The sequence below is a fragment of the Pseudopodoces humilis genome, chromosome 3, assembly GCF_049639895.1.
Source record: "Pseudopodoces humilis isolate 2021_Gansu_Grassland_sample_001 chromosome 3, ASM4963989v1, whole genome shotgun sequence".
NCBI classification, from domain to species: Eukaryota; Metazoa; Chordata; class Aves; order Passeriformes; family Paridae; genus Pseudopodoces; species Pseudopodoces humilis.
The window spans coordinates 82902851-82926051 of NC_142202.1; the positions used below are offsets into that span (position 1 = coordinate 82902851).

The following is a 23201-nucleotide window of genomic DNA, read 5'->3' on the forward strand; positions in this document are numbered from 1 at the left end:
AAAACTGTAACTATGACCCTTTCGTTTAAAAAAATGAATATGACAGTACTACCAGCCTTTTGGAGAGCAGTACATCAGCTGGGATATTGGACTCTATAAGTCTTGTAGTGCAAGAAGGTTTAAACTTATACTCCTTTTCCCCAGCAGTGTCCTACATTTGCAAAATTTTCTAAGCAGGTGACATCCAGTTCTTAAACTGAAACTGGAGTACTTCCCAAAAAGCAAGCAACAAAACACCCTCTGCAGCTGAATAATTTGTACACTCATTCACAAAAAGGTGTTTCTGCTCCCTTGAACAACTGCATATTTCCCATTACAATGTCTTTCATCAAAACATTAAAAAAAAATTCCTTCAAGGAAAGATCAAAACTTCTGGCAAAGACTTCTGCCCTCCCAGCTGAGCATGTTAATTTATCTGATGAAACTGATAAATGAAAAAAAAAAAAGGTACATTTGCAAATGTGGTGATACAAGCATCATCCTTGAATCTGTAACCGCAGTACAATCCTTCATGAAAAGGCATTCTGGTAGCCATGCTGGAGGCTGAGAGTCTGTACCCACCTGTGGGACAATCTTACCTTCATTTTGTTTTGGATATATACTTTCAGGTTCTTTTCTGTGTCTAAAGCCTAGGAGGTGACCTCCCCTCCTTCAATTCCCATGACATATTTGTAACTGAAAAAAAATTGTGGATCCTATCAGTCCTCTAGAGATTTTTTCTGCTAAGAATATTTAGACAATTCTAATCTTTTTTACATATATATGCATTCCATGCTTCCAGGGATGAGCACACAACACAAAACAGCTCAGATGTAGGAGCTCAGACAGCTGCTGTTGGATACTTGAGCCTACTGTGACCTTATACCAACTCTGAAGTAACACATCATAGCTTAGGTCACCATGAGGACAGTCTCTTATGTGGGGCAAACTGGGAGAACACACTACAATGCCTCCTCAACTGGTCATGTGTCAGATTTATCTAGTAACTGGATTACCTATCATCAGATGGTATATCTTTATTCAGCAGTAACTGCTCAGAAAAACAAATACCAGAGAGTTGCAAGAAAAAGGAGATAGAAAGTAGCTTTAATTGCTAGCTCATAATAAATAAATCTCTTCAAAAGATAGCCTGTTCCTTTTTAATAACCTGACCACATCTGCTCCACATGCAGCTGCTCTACTGGGAGGGCAGGTCGTTCCTGAGGTATTATTGAGGGGCCCTAACACAGCTAGGTGAGTACATCCCTACAGCAAGTTTAGAGTATACTTACTGCACTAATTTCAGAGACACCGATATTTTAGATAATGCAGATAATGAACTCACTCTAAGCCAAAGCAGGTATCAAGTACTGAAAATAAATGTCCCATCTCACAGCAATGAATTTTTGCAAAGTAAAGCACTAAAGGCAACAGCTTTTAAATTACTAGCAAGTTTTGGTTAAAATGGCTTTTCTAATAAGTTTGAAAATCCCCTTCTCTAAAAGAATTTTTAAACAACATTTTGAAGAAGTTTGTGTTCCTTCACCTTGCGTGATGAATGTGCGTAACCAAATCACTGTTAAAAGGCTTTCAAGTTTACTATTTGGTACGAAGCATCTATCCCTAGCCCCTTTCTTCTTACTCAGTCTGCCAGGAAGCTGTGTGGGAAGCCTTTCGTATTTTTCTGGATCGGATTCCTGATACTTCTGAATATCAGAACTGGGTTACTGCCTGCCAGAAGGAAACCTTTTGCATATTCGACATTGGCAAAAACTTCAGCAATTCCCAAGAGCACCTAGAAATAATTCAACGGGTAAGGATTACTGGCATTTGTTTAGAAACTGGGAGAGACTTCCAAGTCCCTCCCCACCTGCTTATTTAAGGGCAAAGTATCACTCAGGAAAAGGAGGGGGCATGTATTAGAAGGAAAACATAAAAGTATAGTAAACAAAAGAGCTAACAGGCTCAATGGCTGGATACACCCACCAGTAAAATGCTGTTTTTCTTAATCTTTTTGCAGCGAGTAAAACATAGAACCTTCCAGGAAAGGTAAGTAGCACAAGTAGAACCTTGCCACTTGGTGTTACTGCCTTCTTTGAAGAGCTATGTGTAGATGTGTGTGGATGTGAGCAGATAATCAGATAGCATTGTGGCGTATTTGGTGTGTGCTGTGAGAGGTGTGTATACTGGATATATCACAGGACACAGTAATTCAATCACAAATAATGGATATGGCCAAATATCTGAGTTGCCTGTTCATTTTGAGACACCACAGAGTGTTTGCTCAGACTAATGTGAGCATGAAACCCTGACAGACATGGCTTTGCATTAGGCTAGAGCTGATTGGGAGTGTGACAAAAGTTGCTATAATTCTCAAAAGGAAAGTCAGCTTAATAAAAGTTTAGTTGAGAGGCTACATTAAACAATAATATGAAAACTCTATGCCTTCACTTAAGATTTTTCCTGTACTTTTATACATCATCACAGTGTTAATTAACGTAATACTTTATTCTGTAAACTCTTTGAAAACATATGCTCCTGGCAATGCTCAGGAGTTGGAGAATGGCAGGATTAAAACTGAACTCTGGTTTTCTGTATATTAATACTATAGTGCAGCAAGATAAATCATTGTCCACAGCTTCTGATTGATATCTTGGGTTTTTTTCCTTTGTGTTTTCTCTGATTTTCTAGAGATTTTCAGGCAAATAATCTTTTCCATTCATAGGTTACACTGTCTCATGATCACAGACGTCTTATGTACCTTAATTCATTCTGACATGGGAGATCTGACGCATTTTTTAATAATGTAGGGCCTAACTGAATGCCCCTGGAAGTCCAAAGGGAGGCTTTTTCATTCATCCTGCTGCTAGTGCAAGCAGCAAGGCCTTAAGTGAAGTGACTGATCTCAGAGTTCTTAGGTTCTTCGTGAACGGTAATGTTTTCCCTAGACACAAGAAGGTGAAGTAAATTCCATGAAAAAGCTTGTATTTTAGCTGGAAATACAGACAGCAATGATTATGCATGGTTGGACTTAGTCTTTGCTACTGTGTGGATTAGAAAATATTTTCTATCTTCTTTAGATGTCATGTAGAGAAATCAGTCTCCAGGTACAGATACAACACATAACTAGTCAACATTGTGAAAACATTACAAATAATACTTTGGTTCTCACCAAGCAAGATATTCAGAGGATGTGGTAAATCAGTTGTCATTCATTCATGCTCTTTATTTATGTTATTAAACATCTAGGTTCTTCCTGTACAGAAATGCAGCTCAGACACCTTTTCTGTCTATGTTACAAGCTTTTTGCTGTCTCAGTTAAAACCACACTGCACATTTGCACTGCCCTTAGTTCCTTCATTCATACCAGTTTTCACAAATACTCCATCTGTTTGCACTGTAGAAAATTTGAGGAATTATGCTTTCCAGTTTAATGAGAGAAAATCTCAAAATTTCCCTTAGAAGATCCTTATCTAAGAACCTAAATTTTCCCAAAAGCTACAAATGAATAACAATTTGGTTTTAAGGCTATAGAATAATTTCTGTTCCAAGTAAAAGAATCATTAATTCATCTATGTATGTTAAAATGTACTTAGAGATAGATACTATTTCTGTTTTTCAAGCAAGCTAACAGTAGCTATTAAAAATTCATTCATCACCACATGACTATAAAACTCAAACCAGAAAATCATTATCAACAAAACCAAACCAAATCCTGTGATACATCATACCCACCATATTCTTACTTGAGATTTAGCTGTCCTCCTTGGGAACCATAGTAGGCAGTAACCATGAATACTATATCCAGAAGCAAACACTAACATTTCCACATGTCAAAATAATCTGGATTCAGGAATCTGATTTGATACTATGACTATTTGGAAGCATCCTTTTGGTTCTCTAATGCAGCCTGACAACTGAAAATAAGCCCACCCACTATTTTCTCACACCACACCCACCATATGTAACACACCTGGAAACTGAAATGTCCATTGGCTCTAAAATTAGAAGAATCCCAAAGCTCTCACTGAACTGCCTTGATAGGATGAGAAATAGCAAAGAAGACAAAGGCTGATTTAGGTGATGTACAAGAAGTCTTGCTTCCATTTTAGACAGTGGTCAACCCTTCACTGACTTCCAAGAGTAAAAAATAATCAGACTCAGTGCACTGATTTAATCTCTGTGATCCCATCCCTCTGGTGGCATTGATAAAATCTGTCACAAAACCTCATGAGCAGATTGCTGACAGGATTGGTAGTCCTTATGCTGCTCCACTGCCTGTTTAATCAGGTCACAAAATATTCTATTGGAGGTAATTTCTCTCATTTAAACTACACTTAATATAGGGATCATTTCTATATTTTTTTCATTTTTTACACTTTTGTCATTGCCGGTACAATATGCAGATAATTAAATCATTCATTTTCATTTGATTGATAGGAAAGATGAAATATCAGCAGAGAAAACAGGAGGCAAAAAGGTGGAAGACATTCCCTCCATTTCTACAGGTAAAATCAAATCTGTTTGCTCTGTGTCTGCCTGTTAAATAAAATTGCTAAGGCAAATGATTCTTAGGTCTTAGAGACCTATAATTTAATGAATGTTCTAGAAGCATGACAAGTTCAGTGGAGTGAAAATGTTTTAGAAAAATAATCTATGAGAAGAATTTTTTTTATCACTTTACAATGTATTTGCTATTCAAATGTTGCACTCAAATTTTGCCTTCAAATGTATGTGTTTACCTAGTTTCAAACTTAGATAATATAGTGTTAATTTTTCTTCAATTATAAGATACCATTTAGAATGTCAGCTCCTGTATTTTGTTAACCAAAATAAGCAAGGACGGCAAATAAAGACTGACAAGCAAGAAACTCAGAGTGATGCCAATACAATAAATTTATCAGATTATTACAATTAGGCCTACCACCCCTGTTATGCATTACAATTATTTAAAATTATGTTAGCAATGTACGCAGTGATAAAAAGCTGTAAATATGATAATTTTGGTTCAAGGAGAATCCATTGTTATATTTCTTGTGAAATATAACAGAATCTTAGGAGGAAAGACTTCCAGCACGGTAATTTTGCCTCCAGGTGGAAAACTCTGACAATGTTTTGTTACTTTAAATTGAGCCCTAAAAAAAAATGGCTGTCATAGGGACAAAGATCTCAACTGGCAAAATTAAGCTTAGGCACTTGGTGATATACAATGTGGTATGACAGGAAATGACCAAATATTATTAACTCACACAATTTCATTGATGCACAGTCCTGTTTTTGCCTTCAGTCACTCCCACACCACAATGTTTGACCTGGAAGAAAGATTCTCTCTTGTATAAAACGCAGTGGCTTTACCCACACCCTAAGTCATGGCCACCTTCCACTGGCACAGGCTTGTGCTCAAGCTGCTCCAGTGAGCTGGCACCTGACCAGCACACAAAGGAGAAGACTTTTGATGTGCAAACTGTTCTTTCCTGACTTTTCTTTCTTTCCCCCCTGCTCACAGGCTCTCCTGGCACACCCCTCTCTCCGTATGCCCCTAATGGCACATTGCTCAACGAAATTTTCAACGACACAAAGGCTCCTGTGAAGGTGAGGGCAGCCTGTGCTCCTACCCACTTCTTCACTCACCTTTTCCTTTTGAGCTCAGCTGACAGGAAACAGGGAGAAACCTTACAAACAGCGCTTAGAAACTACGAGTGCCCCCCTCTGTTTCAGCTAGCAGGACTAAAGGGGTTTATTAGCATCTGTTATATACTGGAGTAGGGCATGGCGTTTTTTGAGTGTCTCGTAGAAAGTACAAAAGCATGGCAAGCAGCTTTTAGGCAGTTTTAATTCATTTAAGGAGAGGCCTGCTGCCTACTTTGCACCATTTTGTAACACTGCTCTTCATTAAATAATGCCAAAAAAGCATACCTGCTGGGCTTTCCACAACACGGGAGATAGGATGGGGCCTGCCTTGCCTTTTTCTGACCAGCCAGCTGTCAGAGGGTTCTCCACTGCTGTCTCCTCAGAGTAGCCAGGCAGCAGGGCACTGGGGACTGTCCCTCTGCACACCAACAGCACCTGCTGCAAGAGATGTCTCTGAGAGAGGGGAAGGGTGCTGGGAGGGGCTGCTGCTTTCCCTGTCCTGGCTGCTGTGGTCTCAGCACACACCTGTGGCCTCAAAGTGGAGGGAAAAGCTGCAAATACTGTTGGGAAACAGCAATCAAAATAAGACAACTTTTCATAGCAGCAAAGTCAACTGCATGAGAAAGGGGTATCATGGATAGGGATAATTCCATTTTATTTTCAGAAAAAAAAACGACAAATGCAAACCTCTGAACGTGAAAAAGCTATATGACCTTACGATGATGGTACCAAGACTTGGTAACAGCCTCTGTGCAAGAAAAGCTTGATTCTCCTCATGTTTGTTTATGCATATGAAAGAGGTAACTGTCAAGTTGCCTCTAAGTAATAGAAGCTTGTTTGCAAAGACAAGAATTAAGCCAACAGATACACTTAGGTACTTTCACCTCTTTGTTGAATACAGTTCAGACAGCCACTTTGGGGGTGGGCTTAAATGGGAGCATTTCTACCTATTAAATACTGAATTGTGGAGGAGAAAAAATCACTTAGTTTTATTTCTTCCCTTTTTGTCCTTGCCTTTTCTTTCCCAGGAGCTGGGAACAAATGCAGTCCCTGAACTGCCTGTGGAGCAAATGGTGGAATTCAGTGTCACTCTCACTGATCAGGAGTACACAGCTGAACTTAGTGACCCCAGCTCCCCGGAGTACCAACAGCTAGCTGCCAAATTTCAGCTACAGGTAGGGACGCTTAGTGAATGCAAAAATGTTGACTTTGTACCTTAGCTGAGGTTCATACTGTGAAATTACCTTCACCACAAAATAGGATTAGAATCTACTGCCCTTACTTTAAACAGGTCATTCCTGTTTTCTAAAGACATTCACGTTTCCTTCATGTGTAGTATCAGCTTATCCTCTCATTTAAGCCATTTATTCAGCCACCAAGCTAACAGGCCAACATCTGTGACATCAGCAGAAGCCTCAGATAACTGATGAACAGAATAACTTTAGGAACATTGTTCAGATTTAATCAGGAATTCATGGACAGCACTTTGTCATAATTTAATTTCTACAATAAACCTAATGAGAAACGCAATATAAATGTTAAAAGTAATTAGCTACTGTTGTCTGAACGGTTCTTCAAAGGACATACACTAATTGTGCATTACCATGGTTTACGTAAGAATTGGAACATCTGTGGTATTTTCATGCAATTAATAATATTAACTGAATGTTTAGCTATCAGTTTAACTGATAGCAGTTAATGACTTGAGGTTCCCAAAAGGTTTTCATAGTAAAATTAACTAAAGCTTCTCATCAGTTTCATGAGTACTCCTTAGTGGAAGCTCTTACACTTTCCTGGTTCACTTCCAGATATGTGTAGTAAAATGGTGAAGGATGAGTTGGCAGAGCTGGCAAAAATGGTTTCTCTGAAGCTTTTCAGTATTACCCTCAGACAAAAGTGCCTGCAGACATTGTTTACTACACATAAAATGCTTCTTCTATTAAAAACCTTGTAATTGTACTATTGTTAACATTAGAATTAAAAATGTGTTGTTATTCTGTTTGTACAAGACAGTTAAAACTTTAATTTCTAAATTATTTGTCAAATAATCTAAACACATCTGCAGTTGCTTAATATTTCTACATAATTAACAATTTACAGGTGACTTGAATCACAAAATTATTCATGAACCAAAAATGTTGAAAATGAGAAAACCATTTGATTCATGTTGTTTTACTTACTGTGCTATGAAATAGATTATCACTTGTTTGCATAATTACATTACTAAGAAAAGCAATATTTTGTGCTTCTTTTTGCCTATTGACAGGTAATACAACAAGTATGTGCAAAGCAAATATTGTGTTTAAGCTGAGCAATTATGATACCCAAAACAGCACAGTTGAGACTGTTTTCTAAAGCTCTGTCTGAAACATGAAAAAAGTTGTCTAGGCAGTCAATTTGTGATTGCCTTTTACTCATAGATGTTATGCTGATTTTTTTTTTTGTTATTTTTTATGGCTTTCTATAGATGAAAAAAATATTTGAGAAACTTCCAGGATTCAAAGAAATCCGCGTCTTAGGATTCAAGTAAGTAAGAAAATGGGGCTTTCTTTTTTGTTGGCTCCTAGGGTTCTCCTCTTCCTTCTTGTCCTCAAAAAGCAAGAGACCTGTTGAACAGTGGGGTGTGTGTTGCTGTAAACAGAAAGCAATTTTATGGGAATATCATAGTGACAATATGACAGGAAGTGCAAAAAAGTGAGACTGTGAGGTTTTGAATTACTTAGTAAGAGTAGCTTTGATTCCCTGAAGCTTGAAGGATACAATAAATTCTTTGAATTGTTTGTTAACAGCCCTGTATTAAGGACTTTTTAAAATGAGAAGATAAATAGAGCAGGATGATTATTTAGCTGACAATGCTTTTGCCCTTCATAAGCCACAATGAAGGTGCCTTGGCAAGAGAGGGTTGCAGGGGGATACATGTTCACACATAAAAAACTTGTTCAGTAGTTGTTTCTCAGGCTTTTCAAACAATTTTAAAAGTTTCACTTTTTCAGTAAATTTGTGTTCTGTCTTGACATTTCTTTTAGTTTTAGCTTCTTTGTGTGTTTACTACTAACACAGCCTCTAGTGTACTTTTTCAGTAGAGAATCTATACAGGAGGGGGAGGACATTGCATAAAGAATCAAATGAAAAACAAATAACTAATAGTAAGAAACTGCAAAAAGGGAAAAAGTGGGGAAAAAAGACAAATGTGTGTGGTCTTACGGCACAGCATCAGGAACATTCAGTACTTGTAGCAATATTTAATACATGTTGAAGAACACTCATATTGCAATGCAATTTTAGACAAAAACATCCTTCTTCCTAGCATTTCTTTCTGCAAAAATTGCTGGGGAAAAGGAGAGAGAAGAGAAAAATAGTCTGAAAATTAGTTCCTTACATTTTTATATTGAAATTAATAAACCAAGAAGCTGTCTGCTGCAGTACAAGCAGAGAAAATCTGTAGTAGCATCTCATAGTTACAACTTGCAATACCTAATTGATTCTAGTTGTGACTCCAGGAGGTCTGGGATCCATTTTGGTTTCATACCTTGGACTTAGCTGGTATGAGAGATCATTTATCAGTGTGAAAATTTTGATTGATTCCCATTATCCAGTAATTTATTCAGCTTTGGGAGCTAGAGATCAGCAGAGATGGCTGTTGCTGTCCATTGTCCCTTGGCCATAGTACTGCATATTTTAGCAGCATTTCCCACAAGGCAATGAAGAAAGACAACATCACAGGTATTCTGGAGAACTCACCAAGGAAAATAAATGGGTGCTATATGTAGAAGGTCAATATAGACATGTCTTCCAGAGGTAATTAATGGTTCAAGTTACCCCTGTGACTACAGTCAGAGTAGGCATCGTGTGTGGGTAACCGTGATCATGGAAAGTACTGCCCCAAATGCCCATTGCCACCACAGAGAGCAGAAATGACAGGGCTCAAACTGCACCATTTGATGACAGGAGCAGGAAAGCTGATGTTTCAAGCTGCCATGGTAAAGTAAAATTCCTCTTTCCCCACACAAACCATGGTGGTTCCCATTGTTTGGAAGGGAAAAAGTGAACAGATGGAGAGTAGACTGTCATTTTGACACAGAGATAAAAATTATAGATGACACATAGAAGATAAATTGTCAAAAGATGGTTTTGATGTGACTAAATGATTTACTGGTATACATGAATCTTTGTTTTTCTTTCTTTTGCAATCCCTTCTCACACTCTTTATTCGGTGATGAAATGAAGACAGAAGAAGGAGAAAGATGGGTAATCTTTCTGTAACTCATAATCGTTTTATAGACTAATTAAAATAATTGTTATTAATAATTTTATGAAGCACATAGATAAATGAGTAAATGTTTTTATCTTGATGTGACAAAGTGAATTGGTTGTGTTCTGCCTAAGTATACAATCTGTGATATAAAGTGTCAGGTTTAGCTTTAACTTTAATCTGAATGTTTCATGTAATCAAATTTTGTCAGGATGTCTCTTAGAGAAAGAAAATGTTTAACCTAAGAAAATTCACATTTATATGACTAAAGATTTATACCAGCCATATACTGAAAGTGAAAAATAAGTAGGGAAACTTTATATTCAAATTTTCATTTTTGATCTGCTGTTTCCTAGCTGTATTCCCATGTACACAATATTTCCAATAAGGATGTAGAATTTGATTTGTTGTCTCCATTATCAAACCAGATAGAATAGCAAAGAGACCAGTTACTTGCTTGATAAAAGGCAGAGAGATTTTCACTGGTAATACAAACAGCTACAGAGTCTATTGTTGTTGTTGCTTAAAAGTGCTGCTGGGGAATAATTTGTCTAGCATTTTCCCAGAATTTCTCTTTTGCTCATGCTTTAGAAGGAAGAATTGTCTAATGTGTTCCCTGAATTCTTGCAATGTCATATATAAGTGCAAATGCATAGCACATACTAAAGTGAAGTTCTTCTCTCTAGTTATTTGACATTGTAAAAAAAAATAACATAGTGGAATAGAAATGTTTACAACATACTCATTATTTTTCATTTAATTAGGTGAATTTAACATGTATGATGTATTAAAAATGGTGAATATTTGAGATTTCTGTTAAACATGAACATCTAGGGAGAGGCCATACACACCCACTTGGACTTGGAAAAGCTAATTCCCATTGTGAAAAAGTGCTTTGCTTGCCACATTAGCTTGCTGTTCATAGAAAAAGAGCGAAAAAATTGACTCAGTTGTGATAAGGTTTTTGCTTATCTGCAGTTTTATGAACTATCTAATCCCTTTTCATAGGTTCCTGAATAATTAATGCAATTATGGCTTCTAATAACCCCAGTGTGCACTTATAGCTGTTTGAATCAGTAGTCAAGGACTTCAGACTACATTAGAAATTCTACAGATTTCTGAGTAGTCATATTAAATTAGATTATGTTAGAAGATTTTTCCAGTTTTCTTCAATGTGGGAGTCCTTATTAAAAGTTAGGCATAGAAAAAAAAAAAGGGGTTAGGTGAAGGAAAAGTAGTTTGAAGGTGATGGTCTCATTAGAAATAAGTAAATTTGCATTACTCTTACAGAAGATAATATGATTGCACATTTGTTTGTTTGTGTATAAAATCCTTTCTCAGCCAGTGCCTGATTTTGCTGCTCTGAGTGTTTTTACCTTTCCCTGCTGCAGGTCGAGCAGCACAGTAGCACGATACGTGGTGAATTTTGAGAGAGATGGCTCAGAAACCAAAGGCACAGCAGATGACATCTCAACTATTGGATCTAATAAGGTTGAAAGCGAAAAAATACCAATTTCTCCAGTTGAAGAGAGGGAAATATCAGCAACTAAACTGACAGTAACAGACCTTCAGCAGCTGGTTGCCACTGCACTCCATGAAGACCAGTCCCTGCCAGTGGACCTTGGAACACTTCAGTTTACTGATGGTCAGTGAAGCAGGTGGCAGGTGCCAGGCACAAGCCTGAATCTTGCCTTCCCAAACTAATGCAATTTCAGTAAGGTGTCTTTTGCTTCTTTAACAGATTTTCATCTGACATAGCCCATTCTCCTTGGTGTTGTACAGCATCCAAAGGATGTAGGGAAATAAGTTATATTTTATAGTAAAATGAGTCTTTATAATTATACTGCCTAACTTGCAACCATGTTAGAAGATTTTTTTCTTGGCTTTTTGTTTAGAAAATCTGGATATTTTGCACATCAAGATCATTAAGAGGAGAAAAATAAATACTATGAATATTCATTGTATCATTTTAACTTCCCAGTATGGACAGTCTCCTTTCTTTAACAAGAAAAAAAGTGAGATCTGCCCCTAACATAAAATTAGCTTTCTGAAAGCTCTGTCTTGGTTGTAAGCAAACCATTTAACCTCTCAGAAACGTCAGGGAGATTGACACCTTAAACAGCATTTGAACCCAAGATAAAATCAGTAAAGATGTATTTCATTCACACTCTGAAACACAGAAGGAGTGCAGAAGACAAGCTGGGTGTGAAAACCTCCAGCAGAAGATGAAGTTCTGCACCCTGTTCAGTAATCCAGCTAATAGATATCCCTTTCTAGTTTATCAAAGATTTTTGCAAATCTAACAAACTACTTTTGGGGAGATGCGTTAAAAAAGAGGGAAAAATAATTTAAAATATTTTTTTATATGTGTATTTACTGAAACAACCTCAAAACCCATACTGAATTTTAGCTACAGTGCTTCATTTGCAAACAGTAGCCTTTTCTTGCCAAAAAAAAATTTATTCAGTTGAACTAATACTTTCTGTAAGAAGAAAGTGTCATGCTTTAATGTAGATTAAAAGTCCCAAGAAAAAAAAGAACACTTCAATAATAAATATTTTAATCAACTTTCTCCCTGTAGTTAATTCTAATAACCAATTCTAGAAAAAGCAGTTTGCATGCAAGTACTTCTAAGATCTCTGAGAGATGAAAGGAGCAACTTGAGCTCTAAAGCCAAAACACTGACGTTAACAGTGGTGTGGACTCAGGGTAAAACTGGAATGACTTTAGGCTTAATGAACACAATATAATGAGTCATCATAGCCCATGCGGCTTTAACTGAGGGCTTCACACTTCAGGTGATTTTAAGCATTCCTCCTTGGTTCAGCTCTCTGCAGACCTATCTCATTTATGCTAAATAAAGCATATGAAGAATGGTGTATAAAAAAAATTGTTTTCTTCATAATGGTCTTTTGAATGGGAATTGATGCTTTTTTTGTCTTAACATGGATTTTTAAAAGCAATTTTTTTCGATGCAGATCATTTAAGTACTGGGTTTTTTTATTGAGTTTATGTGTTTAGATCAATTTTCAATGTGCTGATGATGCTGAAGTGTTCTGTGCTACCTCTCTCTCTCTTTAACGTTTTTGATTTTTTTTTTTTTGCAGAAACTATTATACCACCTAGTGATTTAGACAATGATATCCAGGGTGTGGTCACTATTCCTCTGGCAGGCCCTGATTTGGTAGGTTAATAATGCTTTTCATGTTTATTTATTTCTCCACAGGAAAAGAAATTAAACAGTGCTAAGAGGTACATAAACATACAAAAAGTTCATTATGCTAGAATAACATAAGTATCTTTTGTACATGCTGTAAGGATGAATGCTGTGCTGTTACACTGCAACAGAGATAATGTTTAGAGCATTTACAGGTAAATATTACTGCTTTGATTATCTTTTCCAGGTTTAATTACAAAGTAAACAGTATCTCATCAGGTCTGTAGTAGATCTTAATTACAGACAGAGACAAGTTTACAGGGCTAGTTAAGGTCATCTTTCTTTGCTCATTTTTTAAATTACAGGCAATGTGATTAGCATCACATGCCAAACATTTTACACATCCTATGACTTCATAGCAGCCTTCCAGTATCTGAAAGGGTCCTACAGGGAAGCTGGAGAGGGACTCTCTCAGGAACTGTAGTAACAGGACAGAGATAATGGGCTCAAACTGAAAGATGGGAAATTCAAGTTAGATGTACAGTAGATGTTCTTTACAGTGAGACAGTGAGACATGGTGAGACAGTGGTACAGGGTGCCTGGAGAGGTCAAGGATGCCCCAGCTCTGTCAATGTTCCAGGACAAGCTGGATGTGGCATTGACCTACAACCTGGTCTAGTGGAAATGTCACTTACCATGGTGGGCAGGGTGTGACTAGATAAGCTCTAAGGTCTCTTCCAACCCAACCCATAATATGATTCCATGTTAGCTATTTTCTAGCTCATGTGGCTAAAGATTATTGCCTTTTTAGCAATGAAACTCAAACATATTAATGAAAGCTGCTTTTTCAAAACTTTTTTTAGGAGGAACTCCCACTAGGTTATCCCAGTCCAGCAACAGTGGATCAAAGAGGAGATGTATTTGTTGATGAATTTACAACTGAAAGCCCTGCCCTGAGTGAAGAGATCAGCATCCCTGAAGAATTTAATAATTTTATTACATCAGAACCTGATTTTCCTACCAAACCCTCTAGAGAACCATTCCAGGACAGATACCCATACACCCAAGTTATTGCTACCGACCACCCAAGCTTCACAGTGCCTTTCAGTGCTCTGGGTAGCACCAGCAGTCCTCCAAAATCAGAGGATTCCTATTTGCCTCCCCCAGCAGATGATTCTGCTGGCAAAGACTTGCTCACCGACGGCTATGAGCCCCCAGTGGAGCTGGCTACAGCAGGAAGCTTCACCACACCTGATCTCCTGCCCGCCAGAGAGGTGGAGAGTGAAGCTGAAGAGGGGCAAGAACTGACTGATATAGCAGAACCTCCTTTCAAGGAGGTCGACCAAGACAGTCTGTCTGAACAAGGTAAGCCACAAGAGATTTTTATGTAAGAGAGACTAGGAGAGCTCGTTGTGACATGTACAGTCACGTGTCAGAGCAATAAGCATTCCTTTCCATTGTGTCAGAAAACTTTCCTTCACAACCAAAGGTGAAAATACACATATCTGGTGGCCTCTTCAGCAAAATCCTAATGCAGCTTAGTTCAAGGTTGTCAAACCAAACAACAAAAGCCTAAGGATAAGGAGCACTTAGTACAGAGTATTATGGTAAAATTTCAAAAAGGCAGAGCAAAAGGACATGTCAGGAAGAAAAAAAAAAAAAAAAAGGAAGTTCTAGTTTAACATAAAAAAATATAGTTTCTTAAAACATGGAAAGTAAACTACTTTGGGCTCTACAGACAGTTGTGGATGATAGCAGAGAGAGTAACCTGACATAATTTCTTCCAAGCAAAGAGTACCATGGATCAGAAATATACAAGTCTGATTAATGTGAAATTTTTTTAAAATTTCTGTTTTCTGTATTATTTATTCCATTTTATCCATGCAGTAGGCAAGGAGGTGCCCATCTATATGAGGAAAAGTATATAATAAAAGAAGAAAAGGATATATATACTTATGTGGAGAAAAGTCTGGATAATGCAGCTCTTCAAATGAAAATAACACAATAGACACATTTCCCACAGCTGACTCTGCAGACTAAAGAAAGTTCAGACAAAGACAGTAGGGTCAGCTTTGTGGCACAGGCAACTTAGGCTTTCCCCTAGAACAACAAAATATCTGTAAGGCTACTGCTGCCATCACCTCCACCAGCAGCTACAAAGCCTTACGAGCCACTATGTGCAGGCAACTGGATTGTGCAGGGCAGCAGCCTCCACTGGCAAAGCAGCAAAAGCCATGATTTGGTGGAGTTACATTCCATCTGTCCCAGCTCTCGTCTGCTCCCTCTCCAATCCTGCTCCCTGGCCTGGTGTTACCATCTCAGTGTTAGGTCAGTAAATGTAAATTTTATTTACACTTCAAAGCCTGTGCTTCCTGTGTAAAATGCAAGAGGTCACTCCAGGCACAAGGGAGGAATTAGCTCTTGGATGAATATTCATATGTGCTTTGTCTCAGATTTTTGACTGACTCTCTCAACAGAAAAGCAGAGGGCAGGTAAGCACATCATGGGAGTCAGCAGGAATCTTTGATGTCCCCACATAGTCTCTAAGCAATACTAAAAAAATCTGCAGAGGAAAAACAAACAAAAGGCAAATTCAGCGCAAAATTCCAACAATAGGCAGTAGCTTGCACAGCAATACTCGGTGTTTCTGCATCTCTAAGAATGTCATGCTCAAAGCTTGAAAGCTTGCTCCCTGCTGCAGGAAAGTTCCCTGCTCCCATAGGAGGTTCTGCTCTGTCCCAGTTCAACCAGCTCCCTCTCTGCCCAAGCCCTGGCCTTTCATGTCCCTCCTGTACTTGAGAAGTCTCTTGACTTGTACTCTGTACTTAAGAATACTGAACCCTCCTCCCCCTTTCAAGATGTCCCTCCTTATCCAGCATGTCCAAAACCAGCAGGTTTCATCCCTGCTGCCTGGCCATGTCCTGTAAGGCAAACAGGCGATGTTCGCAGAGCTGACTGGGAACGCTCCCTGCATGGCGATAACATCCATCCTTCACAATGGACCTGCCCAGCAGAAGTGTGGGAGTGGGGAATGCATCCAAGCATCCTACAGCCTGTGGGACTGCTTGGCTGGATCCAGAAAATAACTACATCAGCATTTTAGAGAGTAAAGGATGTAAAAGGTGCCAGTTGGGAACACACAGCCATCAGCTCCTGACCGGGAAGAGCATGGCATATTTCATGGTCATGTTGTTGCAAGGTAGTTAATGCACTGAATATAAACTTCTCATTCTATAATCTTGCCTCTATACACAGAGTTCAGAAATGAGAGAAAAGTAAATACCTTATGATTAGCAGAGTGACTTAAAGTTTAGAAAAATCACTTCTTACAAGAATCTGTTGTCAAATGCTCCTGAAAATAATGTTTATGATGTAAAGTTTTACATGCAACTGTTTTCAAATGCATGCTGAGAAGTTTTGTAGTGCTACTGATAAAAGCATAACATACTTTCAAATAACATTCATTATAACTGTGAAAAAGTGTTACATTTGCAGGGAAAAGAAAGTCATGCATTTTTCATTCTATTCACTCTTTGCATTATGGACTTGATGTCATAAAAACTGCATAAAGTCACATATCTCTTTCCCAATTTCTTAAGTATCTCTTTCCTATGAGCTCCAAATGGCTGAAGAGAAGAAGCAGAGGGTCTTTAACTCACGTGTACTGACCCCTTAAGAAATTATTTGCTGCATATTTAGGTTAGAACCTGCCAAGTTGCAAAACAGAACAAAATTTAGAGCTGTAAAAAAAGCCTCCCCCAAAATAAGGCATCCTATCTTGTTTCTCCTTGTTGAACAAAATTTATGTCTAAAACAAGCACCAGAGTATATGAATTCCATCATTATTTCTGCAGCTGAGTAGCAGGAGAAGAAAATAATTGTTCCTTGTCTAAAAAGTAGGGATGCTGTGTTAGCAATGATTCAAAGCTGTAGTTATTTTCTTAAAAGCTTATAGTACACAAAGTATACATGCTTAATAGTCAGGAGAGCTGTTGAAAACTTATTTATTGAGTTTTTAAAATGTATACTCTTTACTCTTCAAAATTTTTTTCCCTTTTTAAAGCTTTTTTCATTTCTGGCAGTCCTGTGTGTATGGTATTTCCTGTAGTCTTTTAGTCCCTGATATATTGTATATTTCATGGGAACTGATAGAATTCAATGTGGAAATTCAGGTTTTATTAAAGTCAGCAGTGTTAGTACTATTAATTTTAATACAGCAAGCGGAATCTACCTGGTACAGAATATGTCACACTTTGTTTCTGGCTTCATTTCATAGCTGCTCTTCTTAGTAATATGGGAAAAAAAAAAAAAAAAAAAAAACAACCAAAAAAAACCCAACAAATTTTAAACTGTTATTGGTGTGAAATGGCAGGAACTACTCAGGCAGTGCTGTAAAAGTTTGGACAGAGGATTAAGGTCTAAACAGTTGTCAGAAATTCTACTGTATTAGTTTTCAGCTGTTTCCCCACCCTACTGTACAGAAGATGGAGCACATTTTCTTCATCATATGATTAGAAATTTAAATTCACTCTTCTTTATTATGAAAGGAAAAACTGGCTACCAAAAATAACATAGTCTGAGATTCTTTTAGGTATTAGCTCTGTTTCAGAGATGGGCTTTATTGCATTGGCTGTCACTTGTGTGCACTGCTGACTAGACATCACTACAGGCTTCTGAATATTGAATGTCCATGTTCTGCACCAACTACTTTAATTGTACATGCCTGAGGTCACTGAGAAAGTAATAAAAACATTTCTTTCACAGCTCCCCAAAAGATAATCAGCCTCAGCCTCACACACAAAAATATAGGGAAAGCTCTGCATACAACACAATAAAGGTGAGCAAAAACAGGTGAGGGATGCAGAGTCCAGGAGAGGTTTCCCTTTAAGCCATGCAAGAATGGGATTTGCCAGGTGTGGGCAGGCAGTGGGAGGGATGGGCCAGGAGCAGGAGTGGGGTCTGTGTCAGGCAGTGCTGTGGTAGCACAGTTCTGCACAGTGACCATGTCCGGGATTAGAGCACCGTGCTGGCCACATGGTGATGGCAGCTAATCCACCCCTTGCACTAGTCCAGAACCAGCAGGATGATGCCAAGCTGTCCTTAAAGTAAGCCTAGTGTTCTGAGATTTCACTATAGAGTTAGAAGAAAGCCTGTGGCACAAATTTCCAGAGCTCTTGTTGAAAAGTTCTGAAATGCCTGCATCAGATATCACTATTTCAACATCTGACACTTCAGAAAGGTGTTTTGTTTTTTTTTTTCTATAGCACCTTTAAAATCTTGTCTATTTCTATTTTCCATTTACAACCAGTGGAAAAAAAAAAAAAACATTTTTCCCCCTACTGTCTGAGAAGATACATGATCAATTTTCTCTAGCATTCTTCTTTCTTTTTCATATTTCAACTTCCTTCTGGAGTTAAGTCATTAACATTTCTTCTGTACATTTCTGTAAATTTCTTTCCTTTCAAGTCCTTCTGTGACTGTCTAAAACAGTATGATAATTCAAAAGGGAAACAATTTATGTAATGTATTAGACAGACATTATTTTAAAAACCAAGAAAATTTCAGCAGTAAAACAAATAATATTTGGCTTCACTAAACAGTAAGAAGAAATGTATTTTGAATTCATTTTAATTTTGTTTGTTTTAATTGTAGCTACTAACAAATTGTACAGTCCAGGTAAATGTTTATCCCAAAATCCTGGCCATAATGGAGGAGGCACTGTTTCTGGAGAAGTTATTGCAAAAGAAAACAAAGCTATCAATAAAATCCTTCAGCTACTCAGATGTACTGCATCTCTGTTTGAGGAGCCTGGGTCATCCTCAGGCTCTCAAGAATCTCAGGGACAAAGACTCTGCAGGGTTTATTGCAGGGATTTTTTCTGTGAGAAGAAACCACTGATAAGAACTACTTGATGGTCACATCTCCTTTTGTGTAACTGATAAAAGCCTCATTAATTATTGCCATAATTAATCTCATGTTCACACAAACCTGCTGTAAGTTGTCCCCATTAATATTATCCTGCTACCCAACAGTTAATTCGGTGGCACACTCTCAGTATTATTCCTAGTAATCTCTAGGGAAAAAAACCTCAGTTTTTTGTGTATTTGTGGATTCTTTCCATCTCTGGTTCATCCTCAGCTGCCTAAGCACTGTCTCTGCATAGCACAATTTTCTATTTGGCATAGCCAGCACTGTCACAGAAAAGAAAACCCCGCTGTTTCTTGCAAGAACCTCTCCGGATGTTCCCAGGATTGGAATTCACCCATTCTTTGTGCCAGGAATGCTCACCATTTTTTCACATCGATGGATATAGAGGGTAAGAGCTCTCTTGTTCCTTTGAATATTTTTATGTTTTCCTTATGTTTTTTTGGATCATAAACTGACAGGACTTTCTTGACATTTTTCCACATCAGCTTCTCTCTGTGCCCTTCCACTTGTCTCTTGCTGCTTCAGAAGTGCAAAGAATGGTTTTTGTGAAGGTTGCCTGATGTTTGGAGAAGTGAACAGGTGGGTCTAGCAATGTCATTTTCTCAAGCACTTTATACAATATTCAGCAGTCTTGAAAGCTGTCTGTGAATTGAAGATGAGGCTGAACAGAAGAGTTTCAACAGGCTCGTATTAGGATGTGTTGGACTGAAGGAAAAGTTTTGATCAGTTAGAACTGCCTACCCAGAGTGTTCCTGAAGAATCCTAAATAAATTAGAATAAGTTATTAGCATCTGGTCAGAATTTAATGATAGCAGTCTGCCCAGCTGTCTCTGTGCTGGGAACAACAGGAGCAATCGGAACAGAACAAAATCTACATCACGTCTTCAAAACATACTTAAAAATGGTGAAATGAAATTACTAATCCAAGCGAAAAAGTTTGAGAGAAAGTGAGCACTATCTATTTTTCCAATTTAACACATGACTTCTTTAAATTATTAAGCTATCCAACCACTTCTGTTTCACTTTAAGGTTAAGCTTTTCTTCCTTCAAATATTATTTCTTGTTCATGACCCTCCAAATCCACAATACAAATGAACCGAAACAAGTGATAATTTTCTTTAAACTCAATTGGTAATTCCAGTGACTCATTTAAATGACTGTGTGAAGTACTGAAAACAATTTATATTGCTGCTAAGAAAATTTGCTTATCCAGATGCAAATCTTCTGAGCCTCTTGTATAATGAAAAATTGTAACACCTCGCTGTGCACCTATGAAAATAGCAGGAGGACAGACCTCAGTGCTCCACCACTTGATCAGTCACACTTTGTAGTCAAACCTACAAACCACCCATAATTCTTCCTCTTTGTTACAGTGCTTGAAGGAGCTCTCCCTCCAGGAGGGATATGTGTGTGCTGCCGCATGTGGTCTAATTCCACTTTGTTCCAGAAAATTAATTTTCTTTAGAACTAAAGGGCTAAAAACTTATTTGAGGCAGTTTACTGTTTTTAGACATGACTGTAATAATTCTAATTGTCTAATAAAGGGGAAATATAAAAGGCAGAAATAAGTTCAAAATTTGAAGAGCCAGTATCACAAATAATTTCAATACATTAATTTAAATAATAAATTTTAATAAAATGTCCCGAATAAAATTAATTTAAAACCCATGGCCTTTGCAGTAATATAATCAGAATGATATTTTAAAACAAATAATACAGATTTCTGTACTGGGAGTGTAAGGTAAACATTTGCCATATCATAAATGAATGAAACTAATGAAGTTTACACGTTGTGTAGTCCAGTTGGAACAAATATTAGGCAAAGTTGCACTGCTGAGACTAACACACCCTAAATAATGCATTTCCCTCAGTTATTAAAAATCCTTGGTCTTGCTAGAAATGCTGTGTTTGAAAAAAATTGTGTTATGATCAAATGGTAGTAAAACTTTGACTTTCTAAATTATTAATCTCCTCTCTTTGGAGAATTCAATATCCTTCCAGCATAGCAGAGTCACCTTGACCTCAGCCTGGAAATATTTTTAGTCTGTTCCTTGTTAGAGAAAAACTCGTGCCACCTGCATTGGCCTGTTATAGACAAGTTGTAACGTGGGTGCTCTGAATCATCTCTGCTCCATCATCTGCTCAATATCTCAATGGAATTTTGTGTCTCTGTCTATAGAGAGGGCCTGGCCTTCCGACTTTAATCTTCTCAGCCACCTTGAGATGCCTTACATAGGTAGAACTGACACTAATATCAATTTAAGCTGCTTGTTAGTCAGTTTGAAAAACGCTATAGTGTTTAAAACTAACAAACAAAAATACATAAAAATCTTAAATGGAGACATATTGCATTATTTTTTGTACCAAATTTAATGTGATTCATGTTTATGAATATTTACAACTTAAACTCCTGTCAGGAGTGTCATATACTTTTTGGTTTTAATTGCAACGTGGAAGTAATTCCTAACTTTTGGTTGAAGATAACATGCAGTTTTTTTCCCATAAATCCTTAACATTTCTTTCTCAATTAAACTTTCTATAAAGTTCTGTAGAGGAAAAAACTTAATTCAATTTCAAGCAATGATATCCAGGTGTAAAGTAGAAGGAGACAGAAGTTTCACTTTCATTCTGTAGAATGGTTAGATCATTACATGCATCAGTAAGAACATTTGTAGAATACTGGCGCCAATAACACAGATTTACAGTCAAAATTTTATACAGGGTCAAACTTTCCTTCAATAACCATCTTTATTACCATGCAGTTTGGAATAATTATATATAAATAATAATAATGAATGGACTTTCAAGTGGAGCTGGAGCAGGGAATTTTTGACACGGAAAGGCATGCTGGGATTGACTGAGAGAACAAAAAGGATTATTCATAAATGGCATCTTCATAGCTGAGGATTTCCTGAGGTCCAACTTTCAGTAACAATGGCCATAGTTTTAATTTGTCTTTCTAGAGATTGAAAGGAATGAAGTTGGGAAAATAACACACTGCAGTCATTTCTCCTAAATGTATATGTAGCCTAGAGCAGTGGCTGAAGCCCTGGTTAAACTTGTCTTAAATAATTAAACTAAGCTCCGAGTTCCATTCTCATCCCTAGTCCATACCATTTACATCTATATCTACACGTAGCTATCCCTGTATCTTCTTCATCATTTCAAAATCAGGCACTGACACTTCAAAGTGAAACAATAAAAATCAAAATTATGCTGAATAAATCTTGAAGAGTTTCACAATATGACTACATGATACTGCAAAGCTTGAATAAAAAAAAATTAAAAACAATAAAGTAGTGTGGCTTGAGGACAATGCAGGCCTGAATGCATCAAGGCAGATGATTTCAATGGTGATACATGGCAGGGGAGGGGAGGGGAGGGGAGGAGGGAGGGGAGGGGAGGGAGGGGAGGGCGCGAGGGGGGGGGAGGGGGGGGGGAGGGGGGGAGGGGGGAGGGGGGGGGAGGGGAGGAGAGAGGAGAGGAGAGGAGAGGAGAGGAGAGGAGAGGAGAGGAGAGGAGAGGAGAGGAGAGGAGAGGAGAGGAGAGGAGAGGAGAGGAGAGGAGAGGAGAGGAGAGGAGAGGAGAGGAGAGGAGAGGAGAGGAGAGGAGAGGAGGAGAGGAGAGGAGAGGAGAGGAGAGGAGAGGAGAGGAGAGGAGAGGAGAGGAGAGGAGAGGAGAGGAGAGGAGAGGAGAGGAGAGGAGACTCGAGGAGAGGAGACTCGAGGAGACTCGAGGAGAGGAGACTCGAGGAGAGGAGACTCGAGGAGAGGAGACTCGAGGAGAGGAGAGGAGAGGAGAGGAGAGGAGAGGAGAGGAGAGGAGAGGAGAGGAGAGGAGAGGAGAGGAGAGGAGAGGAGAGGAGAGGAGAGGAGAGGAGAGGAGAGGAGAGGAGAGGAGAGGAGAGGAGAGGAGAGGAGAGGAGAGGAGAGGAGAGGAGAGGAGAGGAGAGGAGAGGAGAGGAGAGGAGAGGAGAGGAGAGGAGAGGAGAGGAGAGGAGAGGAGAGGAGAGGAGAGGAAAGGAGAGGAGAGGGAGAGGGAAGGCAGCATCAGCTGCAGTAACAAAAAATAATGATTTTTTTCCTCCCTGCTGGTTAAAAGAGGCTTTGCCCTCTTATTGTCAATTCCTTTAAAAACTATGGCAAGAAGGTTAGTGTTAGTAATACTTAGGAGTTCTTTCAGAGGGAGTGAAGAGAGTATTTTATGGAAAGCTCACTAGTTATTCTGTTCCTATTTTTAGTTTCCCAATACATT

At 38.2% G+C, this 23201-nt stretch overlaps 1 protein-coding gene across 2 annotated transcripts in view; it reads left to right on the forward strand.

Moving 5' to 3' along the window:
* Positions 1–23201, forward strand: part of IMPG1 (interphotoreceptor matrix proteoglycan 1) — a 55696-nt gene that overhangs the window by 13799 nt on the left and 18696 nt on the right. For both annotated transcript variants that reach the window (XM_014263408.2, XM_088053064.1), the window contains exons 3-12: positions 1626–1792; positions 2000–2028; positions 4420–4487; positions 5486–5571; positions 6639–6785; positions 8078–8136; positions 9838–9858; positions 11254–11507; positions 12970–13046; positions 13883–14384. In XM_014263408.2, coding sequence (XP_014118883.2) covers positions 1626–1792; positions 2000–2028; positions 4420–4487; positions 5486–5571; positions 6639–6785; positions 8078–8136; positions 9838–9858; positions 11254–11507; positions 12970–13046; positions 13883–14384 — 1410 coding nt within the window. The remainder of the gene's footprint in view (positions 1–1625; positions 1793–1999; positions 2029–4419; positions 4488–5485; positions 5572–6638; positions 6786–8077; positions 8137–9837; positions 9859–11253; positions 11508–12969; positions 13047–13882; positions 14385–23201) is intronic.